We start from the raw sequence: 25,624 nt of genomic DNA, 5'->3' as shown, positions 1-25,624 counted from the left end.
CACTTTAAGTTACGGAATTATTTATCGAGATGGGGGAGATACAGGTCACCATGCACTAGCCCAACTGGTGTGTTACTAACCACGGGCTAGCTTGGCTGTCGAGTCCTGCTTATAACAGAGCGTAGAAGCTTTTGGACTGTCCAAATGAGGCCCTGGAGTCGTAGTGTGTCCATTTACACTTGTAAGTTATAACTTCCGAAAAAACCCTCATTACTACTCTCTTTATTTCATGAGCAAAGGTGAAAATTCAGTGTGGAATGGGCATGTTAAAAAGAAACCGAAAATCAACATGGTAACCCTGACAATTTGAAGAATACTTATGAGGAGAGAAAGAATAATGCTCATGACTTTCCATAAGATCAGCTATATTTAGCTGTGACAAGAGAAGAAGGAGAAAGGAATATAGACTATGACATTTTCTTTTATTACTCTGATGTCGATCCCCAACTCACCCTGAGTCCAACAAGGAATGACAATTATGTCTCCGTAACAAACGTTACGCTTCGTCTTTTATGAGCACACACGAACGTTCAAACAGGTATAGAATGTAATTGAATCTATTTAGGAAAGGATGTTCACTACTCAAGAATTAAACAACTGCTAAGGAAAATAAAATTTGTTCTTTATACTACCTATTAGAAATTAACGGACCACCTAAAAACACACCAGATTTACATGTATGTTCATGAGCAAACGAACTAGTTATTACTTTAAATTGGGATTTTCTCTTCAAAATAATGAAATAATGATTGTATCAGTTATAAAAATATTTTTTTTGTTCAGACTGTAACTACAAAAGTCGCTCCACGCTTCAATAATGTGTATTCAGTTTTAAAAAATATATAAGATTTTGTTGGTCATTTTTTCGTATATTGTAATATACAGTCAAACTTGGTCTAACATTCACCTATTTTAGGAGTATCACCGCACTAAGCGACCATATCCTGTTTTCAAATTTAGAATTTTTACAAAATACCTGGTTTAAAAGTCAACCAATTGATATATTTGTCAATCACGTTTAAGTGTCATTTTCTCGACTTGTATGTAAGCGATAGACCTCAGGTTTTTTTGTTTTGTAAGTAATTGCTTATGCTTTAATATATCTAAATATGAATTAATTTTCAATCACTCAGCCTATTTTAATTATTGAATTAGTAAGTGTTCAGATTTCAATGGACCACCCTGTAGTATATATAGACCTTTGTGCCTCCTCGTTATTTCGAGAGAAAAAAATAAAAGGGGAATTGCAACAAAACAAAATTTATTTGTAAGCATTGCTATGCATATAAAGAATTGAAGATAGTTTTTTATGAGAGCAACTCTTCTCCCGATATCATATATAACTATATTTATATATAAACTTGGACGTGTACAGTACACGCACAATAAATATGTTAACCGGCCTTAAGATGGTGAATTCTGCAAAAGGAAGAAAAAGTTGGATACGTAATGAAGGAAAATTAAATATAAATGACTTGATTGGTCTTCCAGAATACACAACAAAAATGAGAAAGTGACGTCATCTGTGATAAAAGTAATAAAAACAACATCGTACGTGGGAAAATGATACTATTATGACACAGAATCTACTTAAGCTATTAAGCACGTTTCGCTAAGTAACTAATAGGGCATGAGCAAACTAAAAAATATGTATTATCCGCAAGGTGGTGCGACAGTCTTGGGCGCTTACCATAATAACTATTTGAATAACAAACTTATATTTATATTAATTTAATCAAGGTTAATAGAAATACAAAGATGGAACATCATGTAATCGGCTTGCTAGAATTTTCAAACTTCTGGCAAGTCAGGCAGATTTTGACAAAACACGCAACCACTCATAACTAGAATTTTTAATTTAATATATCGTACCAACAGTTGGGCAAGAAAAAACAAATTTTGACAAGCCACACAACCACTCATCTACTTTGACGTCGATATTAAAAATCGTGGTGGTAGTCAAACATCAGTCGTACGCGCGTTATGGTATAAATTATACCATAACGCGCGTACGACTGATGTATACCGTATAACGTTGTATTTTTATTAACCTTGAATTTAATACTCTCATTCAGGAAGTTGATTTTTTTTTTTTGCCGCACTGCCGCTTTGTTTACATTCTAATATCACTAAACAACAGTCATGCTTAGGGATATAAATCGCCTGTATTTTTAGCTGGCCAGCTTTACTGCAGTTGGTAATCTGAAGAATTCTATTTCCTTATCGCAGCTGATTGTAGGAGATCTAATGAAACGTCATGACTGTTAAGCTACTCTCCTCCAAAATATTCTTCAAATTATCAGGGTTCCCATGTTGGTTTTCTGTTGTTTTTTTTAACATACCCAAAGCCATTTTCATCGCGACTTATGCTCCATTTGTTTTATATCTTTAGTGTTGATATGATAAATTATACTTTTGAAAATAGAGAGGAATTATAATTAATAACTATGAGCATTCATATCCTGCTCTTACCATCCATAATATTTCTTTAATTCACACACAACGAAATTTAGACTACTTTCCCCTCCCATTAGTCGTGTAACTGCCATGCTTGGTCTTCAAGAAATAAATATACTTCAAGACGTGCTATCACTTTTTTAAAGATAATTCCTTACATAAGCATTTATCAGCTCCAGTATAAGTAACTTTTTTATACGTTGTAAAGTTATTAAATTCGATTCAAAATTGTACCCATGAATTAGTATTTATGCAATATTCATATTCTAAACATTTTGAATTACATTTTGAAATGTTCATCCAGGAATATAACACTTGATCATAGTTATTATGTTTTAAAAATCGTGATTTGTGTTATCTTGTATTGTTGTAGAGAACATTGATGATCCTCTTTATTTGATTAATTAATATGGTATAATTGACTTCTTACAATTAAATACATGTACGGATAATTCCAGCAATGATTTCTCCATAATAGTAATCAGTCCAGTTCATTAATAATTAATAAATCTACGTAATTCATTATCTCTGTGAGATACATCGTTGTGTCCCTGAGAAACATATGGCTAAAACAACACACAATCAATAATATTGTCTGTCAACATTCTATTATAACAATGATATCACACATCAATTAATAATTATTTGGATAAATAAGACACAGACCTCATTAGTCTGTGATTAGTGGCTTACAATAATGACTTTTCAGTGTCAGGCATCATAATTGATAAGCTTGAGTCGTCATATGTTTCTTCTAATTATTTTCATACATTTCATGTGTAACAAATAACTAAAAAACTATAGTGATACTGAAGGAGCTGCTCATCTTTGTTCAACCAGACTAAAAGATCTAAGTCCATAAACGTGGTTATGAATGTTCTAAATCATTCTAACTAAAGTAAATTGCATAGGCAGTATGCAAAATGTAATATGAATTGTATAAAAAAAATGGGCGTGTTGTTTAAATCAATCAAATTTTAATAATATTTTGTTGACATTGAATTTTGTTTTGAAAACTTTTTAAAAATGAATAAAGTAGTTAACATTAATAAAAATAAAAATTTAATGCTAGTTTTGACTAACTAAGAGATGGATGTTGATACAGTGAAAGTTCTACATGGTTCAAAGTTGAAACAATATATTTAAGAGATAATTTTATATACTATGTTAGTAATAAAGGCTTTCATACTTATTCATTTATGGTAATGTTTGCTTTGTCCATGAATTCATGAATTTATGAGCTAATAGAAATACAAGAAAACACTAATGTCTACTCATACAAAAATCAACAATTGTAACATAATATCCTCTTAATGAAGCGATTTATCGGCTCTCAAACTTTCTTTTGAGGGGAAGGGGTATTGTCTATCCTATTATTTATACATACAATGATCACCTCTTTCTCGATAAAAAGTAGTGATGGGACGATTAATCCGAATCGGATGTTTTTTTCTGAAATCGGTATCGGAAAAATAATGTTCAATTTGCTATTACGATTCTTATTTATTAGTGTAATTTAACCATTTATTACTTTTCTAGGTTATGAACAAAAAATAGGACCATCCAAAATCAAGAAATTTTTGCTTTTTACAAGAAAAATTTCAATTTTTTTTCCAAAAAAATTTACATTTCTGTGAATAACAATGTGTTTTTGAAATTTTTGTGCATAATTGTAGATTTTTGAAAAAAAATTTGAATATCAAATTGTATATTTGATTTTTTTCAAAAAATGTAATGTTTGAAATTTAATTTTCCGATTTTTTTTCTTCAAAAATTGAAATTTTTGGATTATTTTCCAAAAAAAAATGCAAAAACCCCGCCCTCCCTCCTAAAATATAATCTTGTGAACACGCCTGATAGCAAAATGGTATTTTTTGATTATTATTTAACATATTAAAGAATCGGAATCGGCATAGGGATTTTTGTTTACTCTTCCTATCACTAATAGAAGGAAACTACCAAAAAATATCTCATGACGGAATATTCAGACAAGAAAATTTAATAATTGAAATAAACCATCTTAAAAGGGGAATAATTATATCTATTAGGGTATTTAATTTCAAAATTATTTATCATAATATTTTCAAAGGATTTCCATAAGTCATTAAGCCATTTAAACATTTTATTGCAAATATTTCATCTATAGTTTATTTTTGATAAGAGAATGTCATAAGTTTAATTTATGATAAATATACTTTAAAAAAAATATATATATATTTTGACATGTTATAAAATCATTTATCTCATAGAGTAAAGTTCGAATATTTGATAGACAATGAATAAAAGAAGAGTGCACATAATGCTGACGAGGATTCGCTTTTGTTCTCGAAGAATTTCCTCCAGAATTCCATAAGTTTGAGCATGTAGTTCTATTGGATTATGGAGCCTTCTTTTCCTATGAATGAATCCAGATTTAAGTCTCATAGGTATTATAGAGAATTAAATATTAGTTCATGCAACTCAAAGATATTAATTTTAATTCATTTAGAATCATTTACTTATTTAAAATTTCATGTTTTTAATATTACTACTTTGTAGTTATCTATGAACAAAAACAATACCTTTTTGCAGAGTTCTTGAGATTATCTTTTGAATCGGGGTCCAGATTTATAGCAACATTATCCAAATTCCCCTCGTCTTCCATCTTCATTATCTCAGTCATTTCGTTTTATTGTGTAGAGAGGTTTTTCTTATATTAATCCTTGCTGACGAACTTATATTGAATGCTATATCTGTGGATTTTATATTCAACATAACATATATATGAAAAAAAGTTTAATAAGCAAAATATAATTCCTAGCTCCAAAATCATATAGGTATGTACTTCCAGGAGGAAATAAAAATTAATCATTGGAACTGACCTTTCATTTGATGGATCAAAATGACGTCATATTAAGATATAATTAAGTGATTTTCACTTAAAAACCTTAGAAATTTTTCTCATTCCTCATTTGAATGAATGTCAAAATTATACTTGTACAATCTTACAGGTGTGTCCAGTGTCCTTCTAAAGAAATACAAATAAATTGATATTTTTCTTTAATGAAAAATACATAAAAAGGGAAAATACTTTTAGAAAATAAATTATACAATAAATATTATAATTATCCAATAAGGCAACCATCATTGGCAATCATGGCTTCTAAGTTGTTAATTTGAGGTGAATTTGACAGTACACCTTTCAAACACCCGAAGAAAGCATAATCAAAGGGTGACAGATCCAGGTTCTGTGGGATGCTTTTAAGCTTTTTATTGAGATTATTCAGTAGGAACTTGGACCTTTCAAGGTTTGTTTTTTAGAATAAATATCCTTCCAATCATGTTTCGGAGTCATTCAATAAACATTAAGTCCAGGGTCTTCTTCGATGAGATGGTTCACGATGGTTCTATTCAAATAAAACTCCCTTGCAATGCTTTTGACAGTTGTCATTCCCTTTTTCTTGTCTATTATCTCCTGGACTTTGACTACTGTCTCCTATAACTTTAGAAATATTGCAATATACATGTTGATATTAGTCAGGGAGCCCTATATATGGAGAGTGCACGCATTTGTAGGTAATACAAAGCTTGACATAAACAATCATCTTTAGTATTACTGTGTGGTTAAGAAAACTCTTTGATTTCATGAGATTATGTGTAGTGATTTAATTAATTATTCTACCAAACGACTTTACATTTAAGAATCCATTGCATTTATTCGATTGAGATCGATATAGGAGTGAAAAAAATTTTTAAACCTATTATGGACATTATCTATCTTTATTCCTTTAACTTTCAAAACCATTAATTCATATGTTGTTATTAATGACATAATTTCTAATATGTATTGTCTTCTAGAATTAATGTACTTCCCCTTTCTAATTATATACCTTTTCTGACGGTCCAATGCCGTTTCTGTTCTTCATCATTAGTTAGCAGTTAGTGAGATTCTAAAATGAGAGCAACACCCTTTTCAGTCGAATCATTAGTAGATTTCTAAGTTTCAGGTTGAGCACGGCGGAACTTATTCTTATTCTTGAACATATAAAAAGTTCATGGTGGAATTTTTCTATCAAAATTTGCTCAATTTCCTCATAACAATGGAAAATTTTGCCCTGCGATATACGTCGAATGCACAAGATGTAGTAAGAGAAGCCATTATGCAAGAGTGTATAGGTGTCTTAAAGAAAACTCTATTAAAAAATATGAATTGAATAAACTACCCATTGATGAATTGAATGTTTATATATGGAAATTACTTCAAAAATGTAATAGCTACTCCTGACAATGGTGCAATGGTATCAGTCGCTTGATCAAGAGTATTAAAAGTCGAAGATCAAAGCTTGAAACTAAAATCATCGTAGTTAATTGATCTAAATTAGAAATAAAGGATACTATTGATTTGAAATTTAAATTTGGAAACAGTATTTCTAAAGAAATAGCATACATAGTTAAGAATATCCCTCAAAAAGAATTATTTATCTCGCAACAGGCTTGTATTAAGTAGGTAATTTTGCACTCTGATTTCCTTAGTCCATTAAAAGGAGAATAGATTGATCAATCTTTAGTAAGTGAACAAAGTATAGAAAATTTGAAGAATCTCTTCGATAAATGTAATTATAGAACAATAAATTCAGAGATGGATTATTATAATATAGAAATACTCAGCGTGAGTGTGGATATTCACCTAATTAAATGGATAATTTTTAAATATCTTAGATCAAATGCCCCTACACATAAAAGAAGAATGAAGAAACGCATAAAATATATTAAAAAGACAGCGGAAGACATATTATGAAATCCAAATCATACTACGATATCCATTCCAATAATTTATTGGAATTAATAATAGGAAGTAAAGCCAGGGTACTAAACCCAATTACAAAGCGATGGGACAAATTTGGAAAAGTAATTTGACGGAAACACCGAAAATAAAATAAAAATTATATGGAAAACGGAAAGGCATATTGGAGGAATAGACGATTCTTAAGAGTCGTCGTCCAAAAGTGAAAAGACCATAGAAATGATTCCAAATATACCAAATAGAAAAATAAATCTCGATGTTAACCCAATTAAAAGAGTATAGTTTAGAATATAACTTTAACAGCTTAAATTATTTATTTATTTAAAACTACTCGAAGGAAGAGAGGTTTTATTATTAATATATAACTTCCGTATAAATAACGGGTCTCCTGTATAAGTTTGCCTGTACGTCATACTTTCTCTTTCTATCTCAAAAATTGGATAGCCTGCGATTTTGTATTTGTTGTAACTTGTACGCCACTATTGTACAAGTTGCAACATGAATAATTGGTTCTACACATTACAACTTGAACAAAAAATCTTGTACGAGTTTAAACACTACTTGTACGATACTGTTATGCAAGTTAATATGTAATCATAAAATGTTATTTCTAATATTTTGTCTAACTAATTTTGTAGTTAGGATGGATCCTAATGTATCAATCCAATACTCTGAAAGGGTCAACTTTATATGTCTACTGTAATGTACATTGCACTGGTCCCTTGTAAAAATCACTATAATATGATTGCAGTAAAAAAGTTGCAGTCGTAATATGATTGCATGGTAATATTATCATGTGTATTTTTATTGTGAGACAAAATGATTGGGGTTAATATGATTCTGAAGCAAAATCATCATGAGCAAGGTATTTATGAGTAATATTATTGCAAGACAATGTTATCGTGTGCAATTGATTGCAATTTATATTATATTTGGACAATAAAACACTAGAATGATGAATCCTGGCTTCAATGCAGTTTAAATTCAACTGCCCTTACTTCCATTCTGGATTCCAGGTAATTGTTGGGTCTGAAATACTTTTTTTCCTTAAAGAAGAAAAATGACTCAGAATCATGAACAAAAAGTTTTTAATCAGGAGAATATTACTCAAAAATATAAAGGCAAGATGCCAAGCTCACTAAAAAAGGGAAGAATAGTTATAATTCCGAAGAAGGGAGACGGTTCTGATTTTAGCCACTGGAGACCCATTACGTTACTCAACGATTCATACTAAATTATGTTCGAGGTTATGAGTTATGACTGAACAAGGGGAGGAAATTCTCAATTAAATGATTGGTGTTCAACAGAAGGGATTTTTAAATAAGAGGAAAATATAAGATGTCTCTCGAAATATTCTTGCTTCTATTGACTCGGTTACAGAAAGGCAAAATTTGGAGCTGTAATTGCGATCGATTTCTCTAAAGCGTTCAATTCTATTACACACGAACAAATATTAAGAACTGTTAAAAAGCTCCTACCCACGAAGTTTTTTAATCCAGTACGAGCATTATTATATAATGGAACATCAACTATATCAATTAATTGAGTTGAAAGTGAACCAATTACGCTAAGGAAAAGTTGCAGGCAGGGTGTCCTTCAGTCCCACTGTTTTTCGTTGCTACAATCGAAAACCTGTTCAGGGTTATTTTAAGAAAATTTGAGGGTTTTGTATAAAGCTACTTAGTAGGATCGAGTCAGATCGAGTAATATATCTCTACGCTGACGATGCCACTTTAACAATAGAGGATAATTCTGAGCCACAACTTGTGAAAAGAATTGAAATTTTACTGAATTTTATTGAAATGTTTGAGAAGGTTTCGGGTAATGTCGTCATCAAAATCTCTTCTTAAGATCGAAGTCCCTTAGATATTTGGAATATTCATTGTGTCATTATAGACGTATCTGAGGACAATTACAAAATAGGCACAGAACAAGCTTACTCTAGTAACTCGTTTTAAAAAAATATCTTGAGATAATTTATCGATCATTGATGTTCCAAATAATCCAATTAGACTTCATGAAATTGTTCGACGTGTGTCCATTGTCCAGGGGCATTTACACTGCTTATGTAAAAGTGGTTGTGAAAGCATAAAATATAGGTTAATGTTTGAGACATGAATGGTTGTAATTCGAGATGCCATAATTATGTTACTTGTAAAAATAAATGAACGTATCTTGTATAAATATAATTTTGTATTATTTAATAAATATGGGGCGACCTTTTTTAACACGCTTACGGAATTGAATATAGATTTGTATAATCAAAAATATAATTGTCTCAGTTTATTCATTATTTTAACCTTTATTAATCAATTATTTTGTTACTTGGGATGACTTGTTTCGATGTAAAAATTCATTTGTCGTTATTAATAAAACAAAGTCATAAGAGGATAGTGTACTTTTGTTCTTTTTAAGTTCTTGTTTCTCTATCAACATACTCCTACTTCCTAAATGCATAAGCAAGTATCAAAATATTAGAAAATTCTTCCAACTTGAGCTACATATAAGTATATGTAATGATAAATTATCCTAATAAACAAAACAAATAATGAGCAAAGTATTTCATCATCTCTGTCTTCTATTGATGCAACACAAATATCTTAATTTTGGCATTGTTTTTGTAATAAAAATAATTGGATTAATCCTTCATTAACTCTACCACACTTTAAAAGCACAACGAATACAGGCGTGGAGCTAGTTATCTGGAGGAGGCAAAGCCTTATAGTGAGCACCATATACATAAACCGTAGATGTAATGTTTCTTACTTAAGATATGAATTTAATATTAGAATGTAAAGATCACAACTTGTCACCCTTAAACAATAAACTAAAATAACACTGGCATGCAGAGAAGGATCCATTAAGTGTTTATTCCATCTGACGAATAAGACTATTATAAAAACACAGGGACCGTTTCAGGCCTTATAGGAATTACACCTAACCCACACTTTGAAAAAATGATTTCATTCAGAATAATGATACTAAAATGATTTCAAAGTTACATACGAGTATAACATGTTTTAAGTAGATCAAGTGGCCAGTACAAAATACATGACAGTAGACATATAAAATGTACCCTTAGAAAAGTGTTGGATTGATACATTTGCATCCCCCCTAACTACCCCTTCACTAGATTCGTTGGGAACAGGCCACCTACCTATGAGTTTTATAAATCATCAAAATTATAAATATAAACATTTTTCAATTAAAATAGATACTTAGCCTGATTGTTTCGCCATAAGAATGAAATATAAGATACAATTAATATTTCTAATAATTTCCAAATTCTAATAATTAGTTGTAGGACTCCCTCCGAAACTTCCACCAGACCTTTAACCCCCCCCACACACCAATTACCTCTTTTTACCACCTATAAATTCAACCCCGACCCATCGGCCATCTACCCCCAGCATTTTTATCCGTAGAGCTTTTACCATAATAAAGCGACTATTGGCGCTGTTATAGCATTATATTGCGGTGAATTTTGTCCCTAGCTCAGTGAGGGCATCCTTCTATATTTAAAAATAAAAGCTTGTAGTTAATTAGTAATTTATAATGGAGATTCGCCAATTAAGAATCCATTGAATATCAATTGAGAAGAAGGTAAAGTTGTTGTAGCTCAATTAGTATTAATAGATTAATTAAGAGCAAATTATAAGAGCTGAATTAGAACATAACATAGGAGTTGCTGAGCAAGAGGCAAATGTCAAAATATTTTGATCTTAGTAATTTATGCACAAAAAACAATCTAAACCGTCAATTGGAAATCTTATTGCTTCGATTAACTTGCAACTATGTTGGACTCCAAAGCTAGTATATTGAGCTCTCGAGAAAAGCTTTAACAGTATGGACCCCGTATTATAGTTTTGACCTTGAATGAAATCTGAGGATTCAATGAAGGACTTGGATATTACTTGATATTTTACGTAGACTTGCTGTATAAGGACTTTGTCCCAACTCTGATTAATGCTGTGTCGTAAGCTGCAGAAATAAAACGACATTCAGACATCTTTGGAAGCTATGGTTAAAGATATATATATATATGTATATAAATGATTAGACACCTAGAAGAATTCAAGTGTGGGCTCATAACATTTTTTGAGGAAGAATCTATTCAAAAATAACTCAAATCGTTTTACATGTCATGAACCAGGGATCCCTATATACCTGAAGAGAGCACTTCTTTCAGAAAATACATTGGTTAACATAAACAATCATCTTTAGTAAATCTACGTGGCGTTTGATTGGATAAAAGATTATACGTAGATTTAAGTACTTTAACGCTTTACTTGTAATATATGATACGGCTGTCTGTTCTAAACCCTGCAAATTCAATATTTGCTAGCATGGGTCTATCTGAATTTTTTATTTTTTCCATACTTTGAAGGCTTTCAAGTAGCTTAAAATCTGAATAGGTAGACATGATTTCTGTGGTCTTAGCAAAATGCAATTGTCCACACAAAAACAGAGGTCTCTTAATGAAATTTTGCTACGTTGGTGATAATTTTATTTTCTTATATTCTTTGTTATCAATGGATGATATGATGTCTCATTTGAGTAATAAAATTGAAATTCAAGCTAAAAATTAACAACTTAATAATCTTCGTTGATCTATTTTATAATAATATAAACGAAGTAATTTTAAATTTATCCGTTATTTTAAAAGTTTTTAGTTATCAAAATTTTCTTAATATAACAGATTAGTTAATGATAAAATGTTTTATGTTTTTTACAATACACAAATTAAACCGTTCCCATAACATTTGAAAATGATTCAGTGAATCTAATTTCTTCTTCGATTGTCCGCTTATTTCTTAATAAAACAAATCGGCAACAATCATAGTCTATGATCATAACGTATTAAACCATAATCGTCTCTCATTAGTCTACATTTTCTAAGGAAAACCTATATTAACAACAAATAAATAATTTCCGTTTTAGAGACGCAATAATATCAACATTAAGGTTCCTTGACTCAGTGAAAATTTAACAAAATAGTCGACGCACCTACCACCCTACTATGTCCATGCAGTTGTCTTTACCTCTACAGGTAAAACGAAAATTATTCAATTCATTTCCTATTTTCACATCAAAGATTACGAATGTTGCTAATATTGTTATTGCTTGTTGGCTCCGTAAGGGGTGATGAGGAATTATGGGAGAAAGACATGACAGAGGAAATCTACATCACTGGGACCTCGGATGGTATAGTTGAGGCCAATCTAACATGCCACGTGAAAGCAATGAGTATAAGTGTTCGTCTTACTGAGCCAGATGACTTCTCAGGAGCGTTTTATACTCGAGGATCCTTCAAATCAGGGAAACTACCCTGTTTTCTTGAAGAAAGTTCCATCAGTGATGACGGCATACTCAAGCTTGAGTTTACCTTTACCAAATGCAAAACCAAGAAAGTTAAGAACTCAGACCTCGGAACGTCGTTGTATATGAACACAGTAGTCCTTCAACATGATCCTCTCTTAATTTTTCCTGGAGACTCTGCTTTCGATTTACATTGTACGAGAGGAAAAAGCGGATCTATGACTGCAAGTATAACTTTGACTGATCCAGATCCTACAATCATGCCATATAGCGAAGACGAAGAAAAGTCCGTGAGAGTGAGTAGTGAAAATAATTTCGTTCAATTTGTACCGAAGAAAATTAAGCCAAAACAACGAAAAAAGAAAAATAGAAATACTGAACTGTGATACAAATTAATTATGATTATTGTCCATTCATCCTATTCTTAGAAAATAAATCAATACAAGGATTATAGATTTAATTATAACCTAAAACATAACAAACAGAATCAAATGAACTTAATGATATATGTAATTATTAATTAAAAACAATAAATTAAATAGTCAATGCTAGATGGATCATGACTTCAGTTCATTTTTAAAATAAAGACCGGTAAAAACGAATTAAATACATAGATTATAATTATAATAATGCCTTAAAGAGATGACTTGTGTATTTTATTTTTTAGGAATACAGAGTAGATTCTTAAAATACGAGTATATGGTATTGAATGTCACTTAACCTCGTAATGAAAAATCTAGAAAATACGGAATTTATGTTACTATCAAGTATCAAGCTAGTGTAATTTAATTTATTCTTTTTTAAAATTCCAACTTGTACAATAAGCTTAAATAAAATTATTTGAAAATTTATTATACTTATTAGGAAATTAATTATTAGTTACTGAACACCGTACGGTTTTAATCATTGATAACATTTGAAGATTCTTATCAATCTACTTTTTGCTGATGCATTGCACCACAGCAAAATTGTATATTTTTATAATTAATGTAGAAGTCAAGACATTTTGGATGTGTTTAAAATTATCTTTTTGTATATATAATACTTAAAAATATGATATATTATTTTCAAAGATGTGTGATTTCAACAAGTGAGTTTCTTATATAAAGGCGTAAAAGAAAAGAAGAAGGAATGTTATAAATATATAGATGTCGCTACGTAAGCTATTCTAGAGTCTCTAAGTATTTCAAATAAACAATAAATAAAAGGAAGAAAAAATAGCGAGTCACTCTGAGAAAACTGAAAAGTCTCTTGACGGAATTTCAATTGAATTAATAAAAATAAACTCAACTTAGTTGTGCGAAGATGAGTAGCCCAAGTGTTCCAAGAGATCCCTCCGCTTACTTAAACAAGAGGCTGGCCGAGAATGGAATCAATGAAAAAAGAGAAGGAAGCACTGAACGAACTTCTGAATTACTACGAGAAGCGGCTTTGGCATCAGTTGACCGTGAGTCTCTTGGAATATGTCAAAGCTCCTTATTTTACGGATAAAATCAATCTCTACAATGAATTTATCGCAGATTTTGAGACCAAGTAAGTGTTTATACCATGAATTTAATGCATGTTGGAATTGACATATGTTCAGGATGAATCCTTTGTTCTTGGTGGATATCCTCACTCCGATTTGGGGCTCCATGTCAGAAAAGGATAAAGTCCTGGAATCCATTCTTAAAATCGGAGAAAAAGTGAAGAATCACCAAGAAGCTCTCTGTCTCACCAAAGTTCTTGCCGGAACTCTTTATTTAGAGCACTTTGATAATCCCACGGAGACCAAAGTAAGACAAACTTTTATCTCCTAAGCTGGATTTCTTTCTTTCTTTCTTCTTTCTAGAAAATCATTGAGGATGTTAATGATATTATGGACAATGTCAAAGGTGTAGGAAAAGTCCATTCCCGGTTCTATTTTCTTGCGTCCGACTTCTATAAAAGACAAGGAGATCACGAAAAGTATATTACCTATTCATTGCTACTCTAGTTGAACTCGAATTTTTAGTCCATTTTTATTTCCATAACATCAAATTCCTTCCTATGTAAAAATGGTTCACCCTTATCTTTATACATATACTCATTATTCAAATCTGAAACCTTTACACTCTCTTTTCATTGTTCAACATAGGTATTATAGAAATGCATTGATGTACTTGGGATGTACGGATATAGGTGAATTAGACGCAGCTACCCAAAAAGTCCAAGCTGTACATCTGAGTCTTGCTGCAATTTTGGGTGAGGGAATATATAACTTCGGCGAATTGCTTGCACATCCCATTCTCAAGTCCCTGAACAAAAGTGATGAAGAATGGCTCATTGAGTTCTTATTCGCTTTTAATTCTGGAAACGTTTTGAAGTATAAGGAACTTAAACCCAAATGGTCTTCTGTTCCGGATCTAAATGCCAATGAGAGCGTCATGTTTGAAAAACTGTGCGTTCTTGCCGTCATGGAAATGGCTTTCCAACGACCTTCGCAAGAGAGAATTCTCACGTTTGAAGATATATCTAAAGTAACGACTTTACCTATTGAACAAGTCGAGATCCTTGTGATGAAAACTTTAGCTAAGGGACTTGTTGCTGGACATATTGATCAGGTCGATCAAACTGTGTCCCTCACTTGGGTTCAACCAAGAGTACTCGACCTTGAACAACTTAAAATCATTAACAAGAAAATAGATATTTGGACCGAAAGTATATCTTCACTTGAGAATATAGTAGAAAACAATGCTGGAGAAATTCTTACTTTGTAAATTATTCGCAAATATAAATATACATGATACAAAAGATTTAACCTATCTTTAGATCCATATTACCTTGTAAATGTATATATTTTTATGTTTATCTCTTGTAAATGAGACTGCATCTCAATAAGTTAATAAGTCTGCAATTAAAAGTTTTTTATCCATAGTGATCGCTTTGCTCATTCAAGATAGCAAGTAGTGTTCCTCACCACTATATTGAAGTTACAGCACATCATCTATATTAATCAATTCACATATTTAGATTGCAATACAATAAACCTTGAGTATAAATATTTTTTTAAGCACTTGACAAGAGAGTAAAAATATTGTCATCCAAGTCGGTAGAAAATTCCTCGCAATATTTTTCTTTTCTTAGTAAGGTGTTCAATGACCCTATATGTAGTCGATACCAGCTCTTTGACAACTCGCCGTTCTCAGAAAAGTAAAATTCACCATATTTAATGTTCTCTCGAAGGAATATATTGATTTCTCTTAATTTGTTGTAATACTCGATTCCACCTATCCGATACTCCTCACTCAGAGAACACAGCGTTTTAATATGAGTAAATTCACTTTCAATAGAGGCAACAGTATAGGTCAAGAGTGTAGTCGATAAAACGGATGAACACACCATAGCATAAAATGCCATTCTTAGGGGTAAATAACGAAATACATTCTTGAGACGCTTCTTCAATATACTAAAACACATAATAGATAATATGATAAACGTGTAAAACATATAGTTATTATTACTTACAGAATAATAAAGTGGGCTCCATTGATTCCAAGCAAAGGCAAGAGTATACGTATAATAAGTCTATCTGAATCTGTATCCAAAATTGTTTTTCCGAGCATAAATTTACGGGCGTTATCAGAAAAAATGAAAATTTTCTTGTCTTCTGGGGTGCAGTTTATATTGATAAATTCAAAACCCTTTGCAGATAAAGGGTTCCAGTAGGTCTTAAATATGTTTTTTTTAAGATCAATATCGTTTGAAGATATCCAATCTGTAAAAAAAGGATATCCAATGTATGGAGGGCAGGAATTATTTTTTTGAATCCCAAGAGGAATAGGGAATGGTGAATTGGAACGAAATAACCTAATTTCATTTACAAATTTATCAGAGATTTTCAAGTCTTTTGCAACTTCCTGGGTTAAAGAACGCATCTTCTCAGAATAATGTAAAGGTCTTTCCTTAAGAAACAATAATTTGTTAAAATTACGTCTTTTTTCCTCATCTTCAAGTGTTTCAAAATTATTTATGTAGGTGTGTAGACAAGCCCAATCTCCGAGTACAAGAGAAATCGAAGTTATAAGTGAGAATCCAGGAATGAAGATAGTTATAGCTACATAGACAGGGAAAAAAATTATTTTCTTGCTAATATGACCCATCAATCGTTAGATTGTATAAATTCAACTCAACAATATGAACTACCATAACTAGTAACCTGATTATTTGAATTATACAATTATGAAATATTTTTATTAATATAAAATGTAATTTTAATTTATGAAAAAGAAAGGTTTTTACAATCAACATATAAATTTAAACTTCCAACTCATCAATGAGTCTTTTTCTTTGAGATATCGTCAATCTGGATCCAAATAAGGGAGATACTGGATTTCCTTTCAAATTGTAGAGTCTCCGTCCTCTGGCATGGGGTATAAGCTCTCTTAGAGAAACATTTCTTCGCAATAATTTATCATAATACTCTACTCCACCCTCTCTATAGCATGACCCCAGTAGAGCCGCTTTTTCATCTGCTTTGCAAATACGATTATTATAGAAAAAGTCTTGGGCCTTTTTATGCAATACATAGAAGAAAAATGAGACAGTAAAATAGATGCCATATCTTTGACCCAAGCTCTTGGACAGAAATGGCAATAAAAAGTTAAAATATCGACAAACTCCATAATTGATGTGAACGGCAAGCCCTGAGATGGCTGGAGGTACAAAAACTGGAGTATCGAGTGCCCAATTCATTTCTCTAGCAAGAGCAAACTTTTTGGCATCATCTGATAAGTAAAGAGTATCTCTAAAGGCTTTTCCCTCTCTTGAACGAATGTTTGAGATCTCGGGAACATCATCACCCACCTTCATACCAAACTTGACTTTGAGCATATCTGGGAGTTCTTCATGAGAGAATATATTAAAAAAAGGTGGATACCCAACAAGAACAGAACCAAATGCAAAACTTCCAAATACAGCAGGTTCTGCGAAGTTTCCCACAAAGAATTTCAAACTCTCAGCTTGCCTTTGTAGCAGCCCCATGTCCTGTACGACATTATTGATGATACTCTGACCAAAAGCTTGTGTTACGGGAGTTACTTTTTCAGGTGAATAGTAACTTTGATAGAACATTTGAATGTATTTTTGTGATAATGAGGCTTGGGGCAGTAGTTTGACGACGAATACTCCGAATGAAAAAATTGTAGCTCCAACAAACAAAGCTGTAAAATGTTTATAGAACTAAACTCATTCAAAAATACAAATGTCATGAGGAATATCAAATATGAAATGCATAATATATAGGTAGTACTACAAACTAGAATCAAGATCCCTTTTCTACTGCAAACGGTCTCGTGTATAATATTGACATTTGATAAATGATATGTATAAAAATTAAAATCAATATATCAACGATAATGTGTATAAATCAAATGATCAGGAAAAGAATGTCATTGTCTTATTAAGAGAATCGTACCCTTTTTTCCTTGTTCTGACTGGAGAAATTCGTAATATCTTAGTATGGGATTGGAATAATTCGTTGCTTTTTGATTAATCCCTCTCCGAAAATACCCATTCCAATTGGACTTATGGAGCTGAGACAGTATCCTAGATGAAGACATCTTTAGGCGATAAATCAGACCAAGAAATTATTTCTTAAATTATAGTCAACAACAGTTAATATAGTAATTGCAATATAATTAAATATAGAGTATATACAATCCAATAGACAATTATATACTTATAGAAAATACAAATAGTGCAGAAAAATGATACTATTATAAAACATGGACGAGGATTAATGACGTCACATTCTAAATAAACGTTACGTTATGTTATCAATGAGTCCTTCTAATATCTGGAGTGAACCAAGGGTAAATCACTTAACCTCATGTAAGGGAATACGTATTTTTTATAATTGAAAATAAAATGCCAAAGCCTCTTTAACTTCGTACCATCCATTTTTATTTCATCAGTATCAAAGAATCGATGTGAAGTCACTTGCTACAATTAATATCTCTGCTACCAAGACAACATTTTTGAACTGAAATAAAAAGGGGTTTGATTAAAAAAAACTTGCTTAGAGGATATTTTTCAGCCTGGAATTACTACAGACTACAGACTACAGTTGAGATCGAACATTTTATCTGTTAAAATTAGAGTCATCTTTTTGGTAAAGGATGCACAATAAATATAACGTAAATCTTAGTAGATTCATAGCAATGCCATTATTGATAGCGATGGAAGTTCGATATACTATATAAATATCATATTCAAATATTTACAAAATTGACCAATATGGATGTTCAACAATAAAATTCCCTTAGATAAATTAATGGTGGACTGTTCCATGATTTAGCTATCAACAATTAATGGAATAAGTTGCCAATTACTCATTTAAAATTATATAAATTGTCTATGTATTTTCTTATACATCTTATTTGTATAATTTTTTACATGTAAAAATTTATCTCCTTGATATTTTAGATTACAAATTTTATAAAATTAATATTTATTTGTATAAGAATATTTACTATATTTGGTTCTTACAGGATTTATGTAATCATCATCTAAAAATTATAACAATTTCACGTATATATTAAAGGTTTAATTTATCATTTCTTTTATTTAGTAATGAAATAGATTTCATCAAATTATATACATATTAAAACACGTATTATGTGGGGAGAAAATAACAAAAAAATGATAAATAATATATATAGATTAAACAAAGTACTCACCTTATAATTATTAAATAAATTTTAAATAATAAAATATATACATATATACTCTAAAATCTATCATTATTATTTTATTATATTAGTTAAATCAATATTTATATAACAATAATCATTCGAAATTTAAAAATAAATCTATAATATTCCATTTCTATTCTACGTTGTTTTACAAAATACGATGTGAATGTATTTTTTGTACTTCTACTCAATTTAACTTTAAAGGGATACTTTTAATGAAACCTTATTATTTTAAACCTACTAGAAACAGAAGGATATCAAACGAATCTTCACTCATTCTGAAGTCCTGGAGATGAAGCTTAGGATCATACTTCAACTCAGGTACTAGAGAATAATAAAGACCTAAGATTGGTTTTCTCAAGAAAATAGGATGTACAGCCATCCTCCTCCTTCGCATAATTATGTTTGAGTAAGAATCTGGAGATTTTGATCTAGAACCTGCCTCTGAAGAAATTTCATCTAAATTTCCATAATATGCAGCTAATTAAAGGGATTGACTATCCATTTCTACATTTGAAATAGATTCCATAAATTCAGGAGAATGATTTTTTTTAAATCGAAATCACCATTTTATAAATCTAAATAGTCAGAATCGGTATTTAAATCGCCAAAATACAAAGAAGAATCTATATTTAATTATGATAGAGGATTCAATAAATGAGAATAAGATGGACTTGAATCTGAAGATGCATTACTGTTCGCCATTATGGTTTTAATGTTTTATAATCTCGAGAATTGAAATAACTACTAATGAAATAATATTTGATAAGGGATAATAAATTTAAGTACTTTATTCATTTAGAATTAGATTTACTCAATTTTGTAAATCTTGAAATGAAATATGATATTTATATTGCATATTGAAGTTCCACCATCAGTATGGCTATGAATCTAAGATTTTGCTACTAGATCATATACTTAAGTACAAAAATAATGAATTAGAGAGCCTCGGACTCGGAGACACTGCATGGGATCCTCTGCTGCTGTAATAATACGGGAAAGAGGGAATAATCGTTAATCAGACATTGGAGGAGTCCATGGAATTGACAGTATCTCACTACACCGGTTAGATACTGTTTCTATCGTCCATTTCGATGAAAACATAATTGACAATTTGTTAGCTCGACGTTGAATATGAGTTTATGAGGTTGGCAAATATTCAATATTGCCAATCTATTGGAATTTATAGAATAGTATCTAGTTAAGCTCTGCATCATTCATATTATGTATTCATCTTAACTCGACTTCCAAACTCTGAGATGAACAGGGTATACATTCCAGACGATAACTTGTAAGAAAACATCTCTAACATAATGTCCATCCAAGTTTCCGAGGAACAACTCCATTTTCAGGTCAATTATACTCCGGGCATATAAGAATGATATGACAATTAATATTCATTGAGTAATTAATTAAAGGATAATCACCAATGCGAATAACATATGAAGGAATAGGCCAACGAGGAATCCTCCATAACCACGAAACTAAAAAGATTACTTTCTCCAATGCCGTAGTTGAACCCTATCGCCTATCATCACAGATTGTTATTTATCAGCGTTATTCCAAATCCTTTATTATTTAATGAAGATGGGACGAACTTTTTGAAATGGGTTCAAACTTGAACATTGTATACTATGACTAAGAACGTGTTTCCCAAAGGCCTTCCGATATACTACGATAAAATAACCCCCACACTACCTACTTAGATGATAGGTTGAGCGATTTTTATCATAAAGAAAAACTAGAACTAACCTTACGAAATATCCTCATAGTAGGTATTTTATGAGGCAACTGCCTATAAATGAATCAGCCTTCACTACTTCTTTTTGACTAACAAAACATATAGACCTTAGTAGGTAGGATTTTGAAATCCGTTACAAAGCAGTGAAGAGAAGAGGGGAGGTGAGAAAAATATCGATTTTGAAAGAATTCATAGTCGTTTGGATCAGATATATGGATCACCATCCATATATCCTTCCCATTCCTATGAATATCCAATTTACACGTCTTCTGATAATCTCTTCAAGGTATCTCGACTCTTAAGGCGAAATCCCTTGAACAAGTTTTTCACTCGGCTCGGTGGATCTTGTCTCCTTTAAGGGAAGAATCGTTGATTGTGCAAGTGCCTCTTCATATCAAGGTCTGTGATAGTGACTTCTGATATCGTTAATCATTGTCTCTATACATAAATTCTTCCAGATCTTCTACGGAATCATCGTATACTTCTACATACAAGGACTAATGAGTTCTATAAAACGACAGAAAGACCCAGTGAGGTGCAGAGAAAGTTATCATCCTCCATCGACAACTCCTTCTGTGAAATTATTGAAAGTCAACTCTGCATCGTCTCCTACTCAAGAAAACTATTTCAATAATAAGAGTCGTTCAGTCGCCTTGATACATTGTATATAATACAGAAATCAGTAATCACTCATCTCGATCACATTGATATCAAATGATATAATCAAGTTGGACTTAGTTATATACGGTCTATAGTCTATACGTATAATGATATAACATGGACACTTCCATCTTACGCCTGATTTATTTATTACTTATGAGTCTCTTTTCTCATTGGAAAACAAGTGCATGTTGATTCTAGACTCATAAAGATAATGTGTCTATATTATGGTCTATAAAGCATATTCGATTCTGATATTACATATAAATAGTTATTTGGAACCAGAGAGTTCCAAAAAAAAGAAATCATTCCCGAATGAATTACCTAGTTAAGAACAAAGAGTTATCATTTCTCTCCAAAGATCCTTCGTTGAAACTCTTGAAGCCTGTTTCTTCCAATGTCGACTTTTTTCGTCTCTTATTCTTATAAAAATATTTCATTGTTAAGAATACTTCAGTTTCCGTGATGTAGATAATGCAGAAATCCCTTGGAAAAAAGTATAACTTAATTATAGACTTTCAATAAATATGCACCCTTTTTTTTTCGATACTTTTGTCTGCAATGCAAATTATATTTTGCTGTTATCTGCATAAATGGATTTTGTGAATTGTTGACTGCTAAGTGATTATGTGATAATAGATCGTAAGTGACCTCTTAACTTGAGTAGACTTATATTGGAAAACCTTTATATAATTGCAATTTCGAAACTTAGTTAGTCTTAATCATCTTCTAAAAAACGTAATTGCTTATCTACATATTGGAATATTATCCGCTGAAGATATAGGATCTTCTCACTAATAAAGATTATTAATACATAGTTTTTAATTCCCATAAGAGTTCTTCTATTTAATTATTAGTTATTTTAAAAATACTCATTATTGACATTGATACAAATGTTCAAAATTAATAGCTAACTATTTATATTTCATCTTACTTTTCTTTGATTTATAACTATATATATTTTTTTAAGATCTAAATAAAACACTTTTTTAGAGTTAATCCTTTATTAAACGAAACAAAATGAAAATTCAATAATTAGAAGATAACTTAGTAATGTTTCTGGAACTTGCACTATGGAAACTCGACTTTTTTTTACCAAAGGGTATCCTACTATTAGCCTCATTTATGAGATTTTTGCTAGATATATTTAAATAAAACATGATCAATATATTTAGCGAAATGATATTATTTTTTACACTTCAACCCAATACGAAGATGGGAATCGCCGGTTTCTAATAAATTGATAAAGAATCGTCTTGGATTTGTCGACATCATTAAAATTTGTCGAGTTTTGTTCACTGAGAATATCATTTTGTAAAACTGACTACCTTGAAACGTAGATAAATAAAATAATAAATCTGAACCCTTTTAAGACCACTCCTATTAACACTATCTTGAAAAGTTTCGATGAGATCTCGATCTTCGCCATAAAATTCGGCACCATGAGTTATTGATTTCTATGAAATCAAAAAGGTTCGCAATTTTTAATTTTGAAAAGCTTAATGATGGAAGAGGTTATGTATACGGATATATAAAACGATAGATCGGCTTGAGATTCTTCCATTATAAATTAATAATTAAAAAACTGAAAATAAGTATATTTATTTATCGAAAAATTGTATCAGTGTTTACAAATTATATGATATTTTTATTTTCACATTTATGTTTATTATTTGATTTTGATTTAATATTCAAGTTTCTAGCACAAATTCATTTCTTTATTTATTAAAAATATACACGTTATATTAATATAATGATATATGTTCTCTTAATTAAAATAAATGTTTATAAATGACTTAATATATCCCTTTCAATGCTACAATATAAGTAAATAATACTATTAATACTTCTTTCATTTTCTTCTATATACCTACTAAGATATAGTATGAAAATAGGATGCAAGTTCCCCTTAATATAGTCCCAGCTTCTACCCATAGAGAATATACATAACTCATAAAGTCATAAGTAGAGTGACTACCAAGGTACTGTATTATAAAGGTGTGTCACTCACGACTTTTATAATTTGACAGGTGTAAGCATCCATTTTAATGACGTCATATGTGTGGAAAACGCTAGCCCGTACTTGTATTTTGCTTTTTTAGTTCAAGGAATCTAAGTCAAAATGTAAGATTTTCTCCTTGCAAACTGGGCCTAGCACTATATAAAGGGGGAATTACATTTTATTTTCATACTATACCCTTGTAAGTATGAAAAAAAAAGGTGAACATCTATATACGTTTATGGATATAATACTTTAATACAGTAGACAATTATTATTACTATTAGTTGCCTTGTAGTTGTAAGTTTGAACAACTGCATCTAATCATTTGTGAATATTTTTCAATTTTCTTTGGATAGGGGATATACACCATTATCTTAATATTAGGTATAGTTTTATAATAAAAAAACAGTCATTACATCGAAGAAATCAATTATATATTAAAATAAGTGGATGTTATTTTTTCTTAACATGAAACGCTTAATTGAAAAAAAATAAACTTACAACTAGATCTTAATTTTTTATTTATGTTGATATAGGGTGTACATGAATGCTAACAGAACTGAAGATGGTGTATTGAATAAACCTCTGTTGCCTTGTGATTTTTACTTATCTCTCCAGAAAGAGATATATATTTAATTTCAATAAGGAAGGCAGACACTTGAAACTTGGAGATTCACGGCCCTCTGTTCTTTTGGGAATGGGCCACCCCTCGCCTGCTAGGGGGGTTCCTGTTTTGGATTTTTTTGTCCTTTTCGGAACGGGGACTTATCTTGGTCTTTTAATCATTTTTTGGTTCCCTAAACAGGGATCGTTTGTGGACCATGTTCCCCATAGATATTTGCTCTCTGCCTCCCTTTGTATATTTTGTTCTAGTACAAATATTTACATTCATATATGAAAATTTAAAAAAGTTGAGACAGATATATATAAAATAAAATAAAAACAATGTACATTAAAGTAAAATATATCAAAGGGATAATCAGAAAGAATTTTTTAGAATAGTTTAATATTGCTTAGAATATAGTTTAAAACGGCATTGGGTCCAACTTGTCCATCATGTTATTAAGCGTCAGTTGGTTTAAAATCCTTGGAGAATGTTTAAAAACGTATAATTTCTCCATTGTTTAAAATTTTAAAAACTTGTCCATATTGCAATTCCATAAACCAATTGCCATGCAGTATTTAATTAGAGGTTAAAGATATTGGTTTAGTAAATATAGAATTTAGAACAAGTATTTTTTTTAACGAATTAATTAAACTTAACCATTCACTTACTTTACCCGCGCTATGAATGGGGGAGTGGGCTACTGGCTGAAAAAGAAAATAACACTTAATGTTTTTAGACTAAATACTACTTATCTAGTTGAAGAAAAATAAAAACATGTGAGTTGGTACGCTCCTATGACCGGTAGTTCGAAATCACACTGATTCGGTCATGGGGAGGTTAAAATAAAATAAAACCCCACGTTTGGGTATGTCAAGTTTGTGTTAAAATATGTATAGATAATGGGCTCTCGCCCCTAGCTATAAAATTTTATTTACAAAATTGTGCTAAAATTTGCTGTTATTTATCTTCCCCCGTTCATATCTACACTAGTGTGCTGGGTGAGAGCTAAAATGAATGAAATCCACGCTTGTGAATACATAAATTCACTTCAAAAACAGAACATATAGAAATAAAATAGAAAAAAGAAAGAAAAAAATATTTTGTAACTTAAACATATCTTAATTTGAAATATTAGTTTCTTTTTCACCTAACCCCCTTATTTACCCACTTGTGAATTTGGGGAAAAGGGAGGGGAACTTAATGTACGTAAATCAGTTATTCTAAAACCCTGGCCTCTGCAACATATTACGATCCATTCTGTATAGAGCATGCGAGGTTGTTAGGATTTTTAGTTGGATCAATTTAATAAATATTGGTGGGATACCCAGATCTTTATTTAGCT

At 30.8% G+C, this 25,624-nt stretch overlaps 2 protein-coding genes, 2 long non-coding RNA genes and 1 other non-coding gene across 7 annotated transcripts; 3 read left to right on the top strand and 2 right to left on the bottom strand.

The window, feature by feature from the left end:
• Positions 1 to 4,558: 4,558 nt before the first annotated feature.
• LOC121128676 (uncharacterized) lies at positions 4,559 to 6,810 on the bottom strand. The gene is made up of 4 exons (XR_005868244.2): positions 5,528 to 6,810; positions 5,319 to 5,464; positions 5,019 to 5,189; positions 4,559 to 4,852 (listed from the first exon to the last, which is right to left on the bottom strand). It is a non-coding gene; the product is annotated as an uncharacterized lncRNA (long non-coding RNA).
• Positions 6,811 to 10,648: 3,838 nt separating this feature from the next.
• LOC121128468 (uncharacterized) lies at positions 10,649 to 13,110 on the top strand. The gene is made up of 2 exons (XR_011783387.1): positions 10,649 to 10,843; positions 12,182 to 13,110. It is a non-coding gene; the product is annotated as an uncharacterized protein (transcript).
• A 641-nt stretch (positions 13,111 to 13,751) lies between these two features.
• Positions 13,752 to 15,454, top strand: Rpn9 (regulatory particle non-ATPase 9). The gene is given in 5 exon segments (XM_040724052.1): positions 13,752 to 13,939; positions 13,941 to 14,092; positions 14,145 to 14,334; positions 14,391 to 14,506; positions 14,676 to 15,454. Coding segments are annotated over 5 exon segments (1,155 nt in total). The 5' UTR covers positions 13,752 to 13,864; the 3' UTR covers positions 15,298 to 15,454.
• Positions 15,455 to 15,504: 50 nt separating this feature from the next.
• On the bottom strand, positions 15,505 to 20,940 carry LOC121128467 (transmembrane protein 177). Of its 3 annotated transcripts, XM_071893041.1 has the most exons (5): positions 20,513 to 20,940; positions 20,191 to 20,445; positions 17,994 to 18,560; positions 16,046 to 16,634; positions 15,505 to 15,986 (listed from the first exon to the last, which is right to left on the bottom strand). In XM_071893041.1, the coding sequence occupies exons 3-5, from the start codon at positions 18,136 to 18,138 to the stop codon at positions 15,587 to 15,589; spliced, it is 1,134 nt and encodes a 377-aa protein (XP_071749142.1). In that variant the 5' UTR covers positions 18,139 to 18,560; positions 20,191 to 20,445; positions 20,513 to 20,940; the 3' UTR covers positions 15,505 to 15,586. The 3 variants fall into 3 exon arrangements, with proteins under 3 accessions (XP_071749142.1, XP_040579987.1, XP_040579989.1); XM_040724053.2 differs by having other exon boundaries at positions 20,199 to 20,940; XM_040724055.2 differs by lacking the exons at positions 15,505 to 15,986; positions 16,046 to 16,634 and adding an exon at positions 16,750 to 17,739 and having other exon boundaries at positions 20,191 to 20,936.
• A 77-nt stretch (positions 20,941 to 21,017) lies between these two features.
• LOC121128470 (uncharacterized) lies at positions 21,018 to 23,513 on the top strand. The gene is made up of 2 exons (XR_005868158.2): positions 21,018 to 21,412; positions 21,472 to 23,513. It is a non-coding gene; the product is annotated as an uncharacterized lncRNA (long non-coding RNA).
• Positions 23,514 to 25,624: the final 2,111 nt, after the last annotated feature.

Source organism: Lepeophtheirus salmonis, chromosome 13 (assembly GCF_016086655.4).
Source record: "Lepeophtheirus salmonis chromosome 13, UVic_Lsal_1.4, whole genome shotgun sequence".
In the NCBI taxonomy this organism is placed as follows: domain Eukaryota; kingdom Metazoa; phylum Arthropoda; class Copepoda; order Siphonostomatoida; family Caligidae; genus Lepeophtheirus; species Lepeophtheirus salmonis.
Note: the sequence above shows the minus strand (reverse complement) of the source record. Positions and strands in the feature narration are given on the sequence as shown.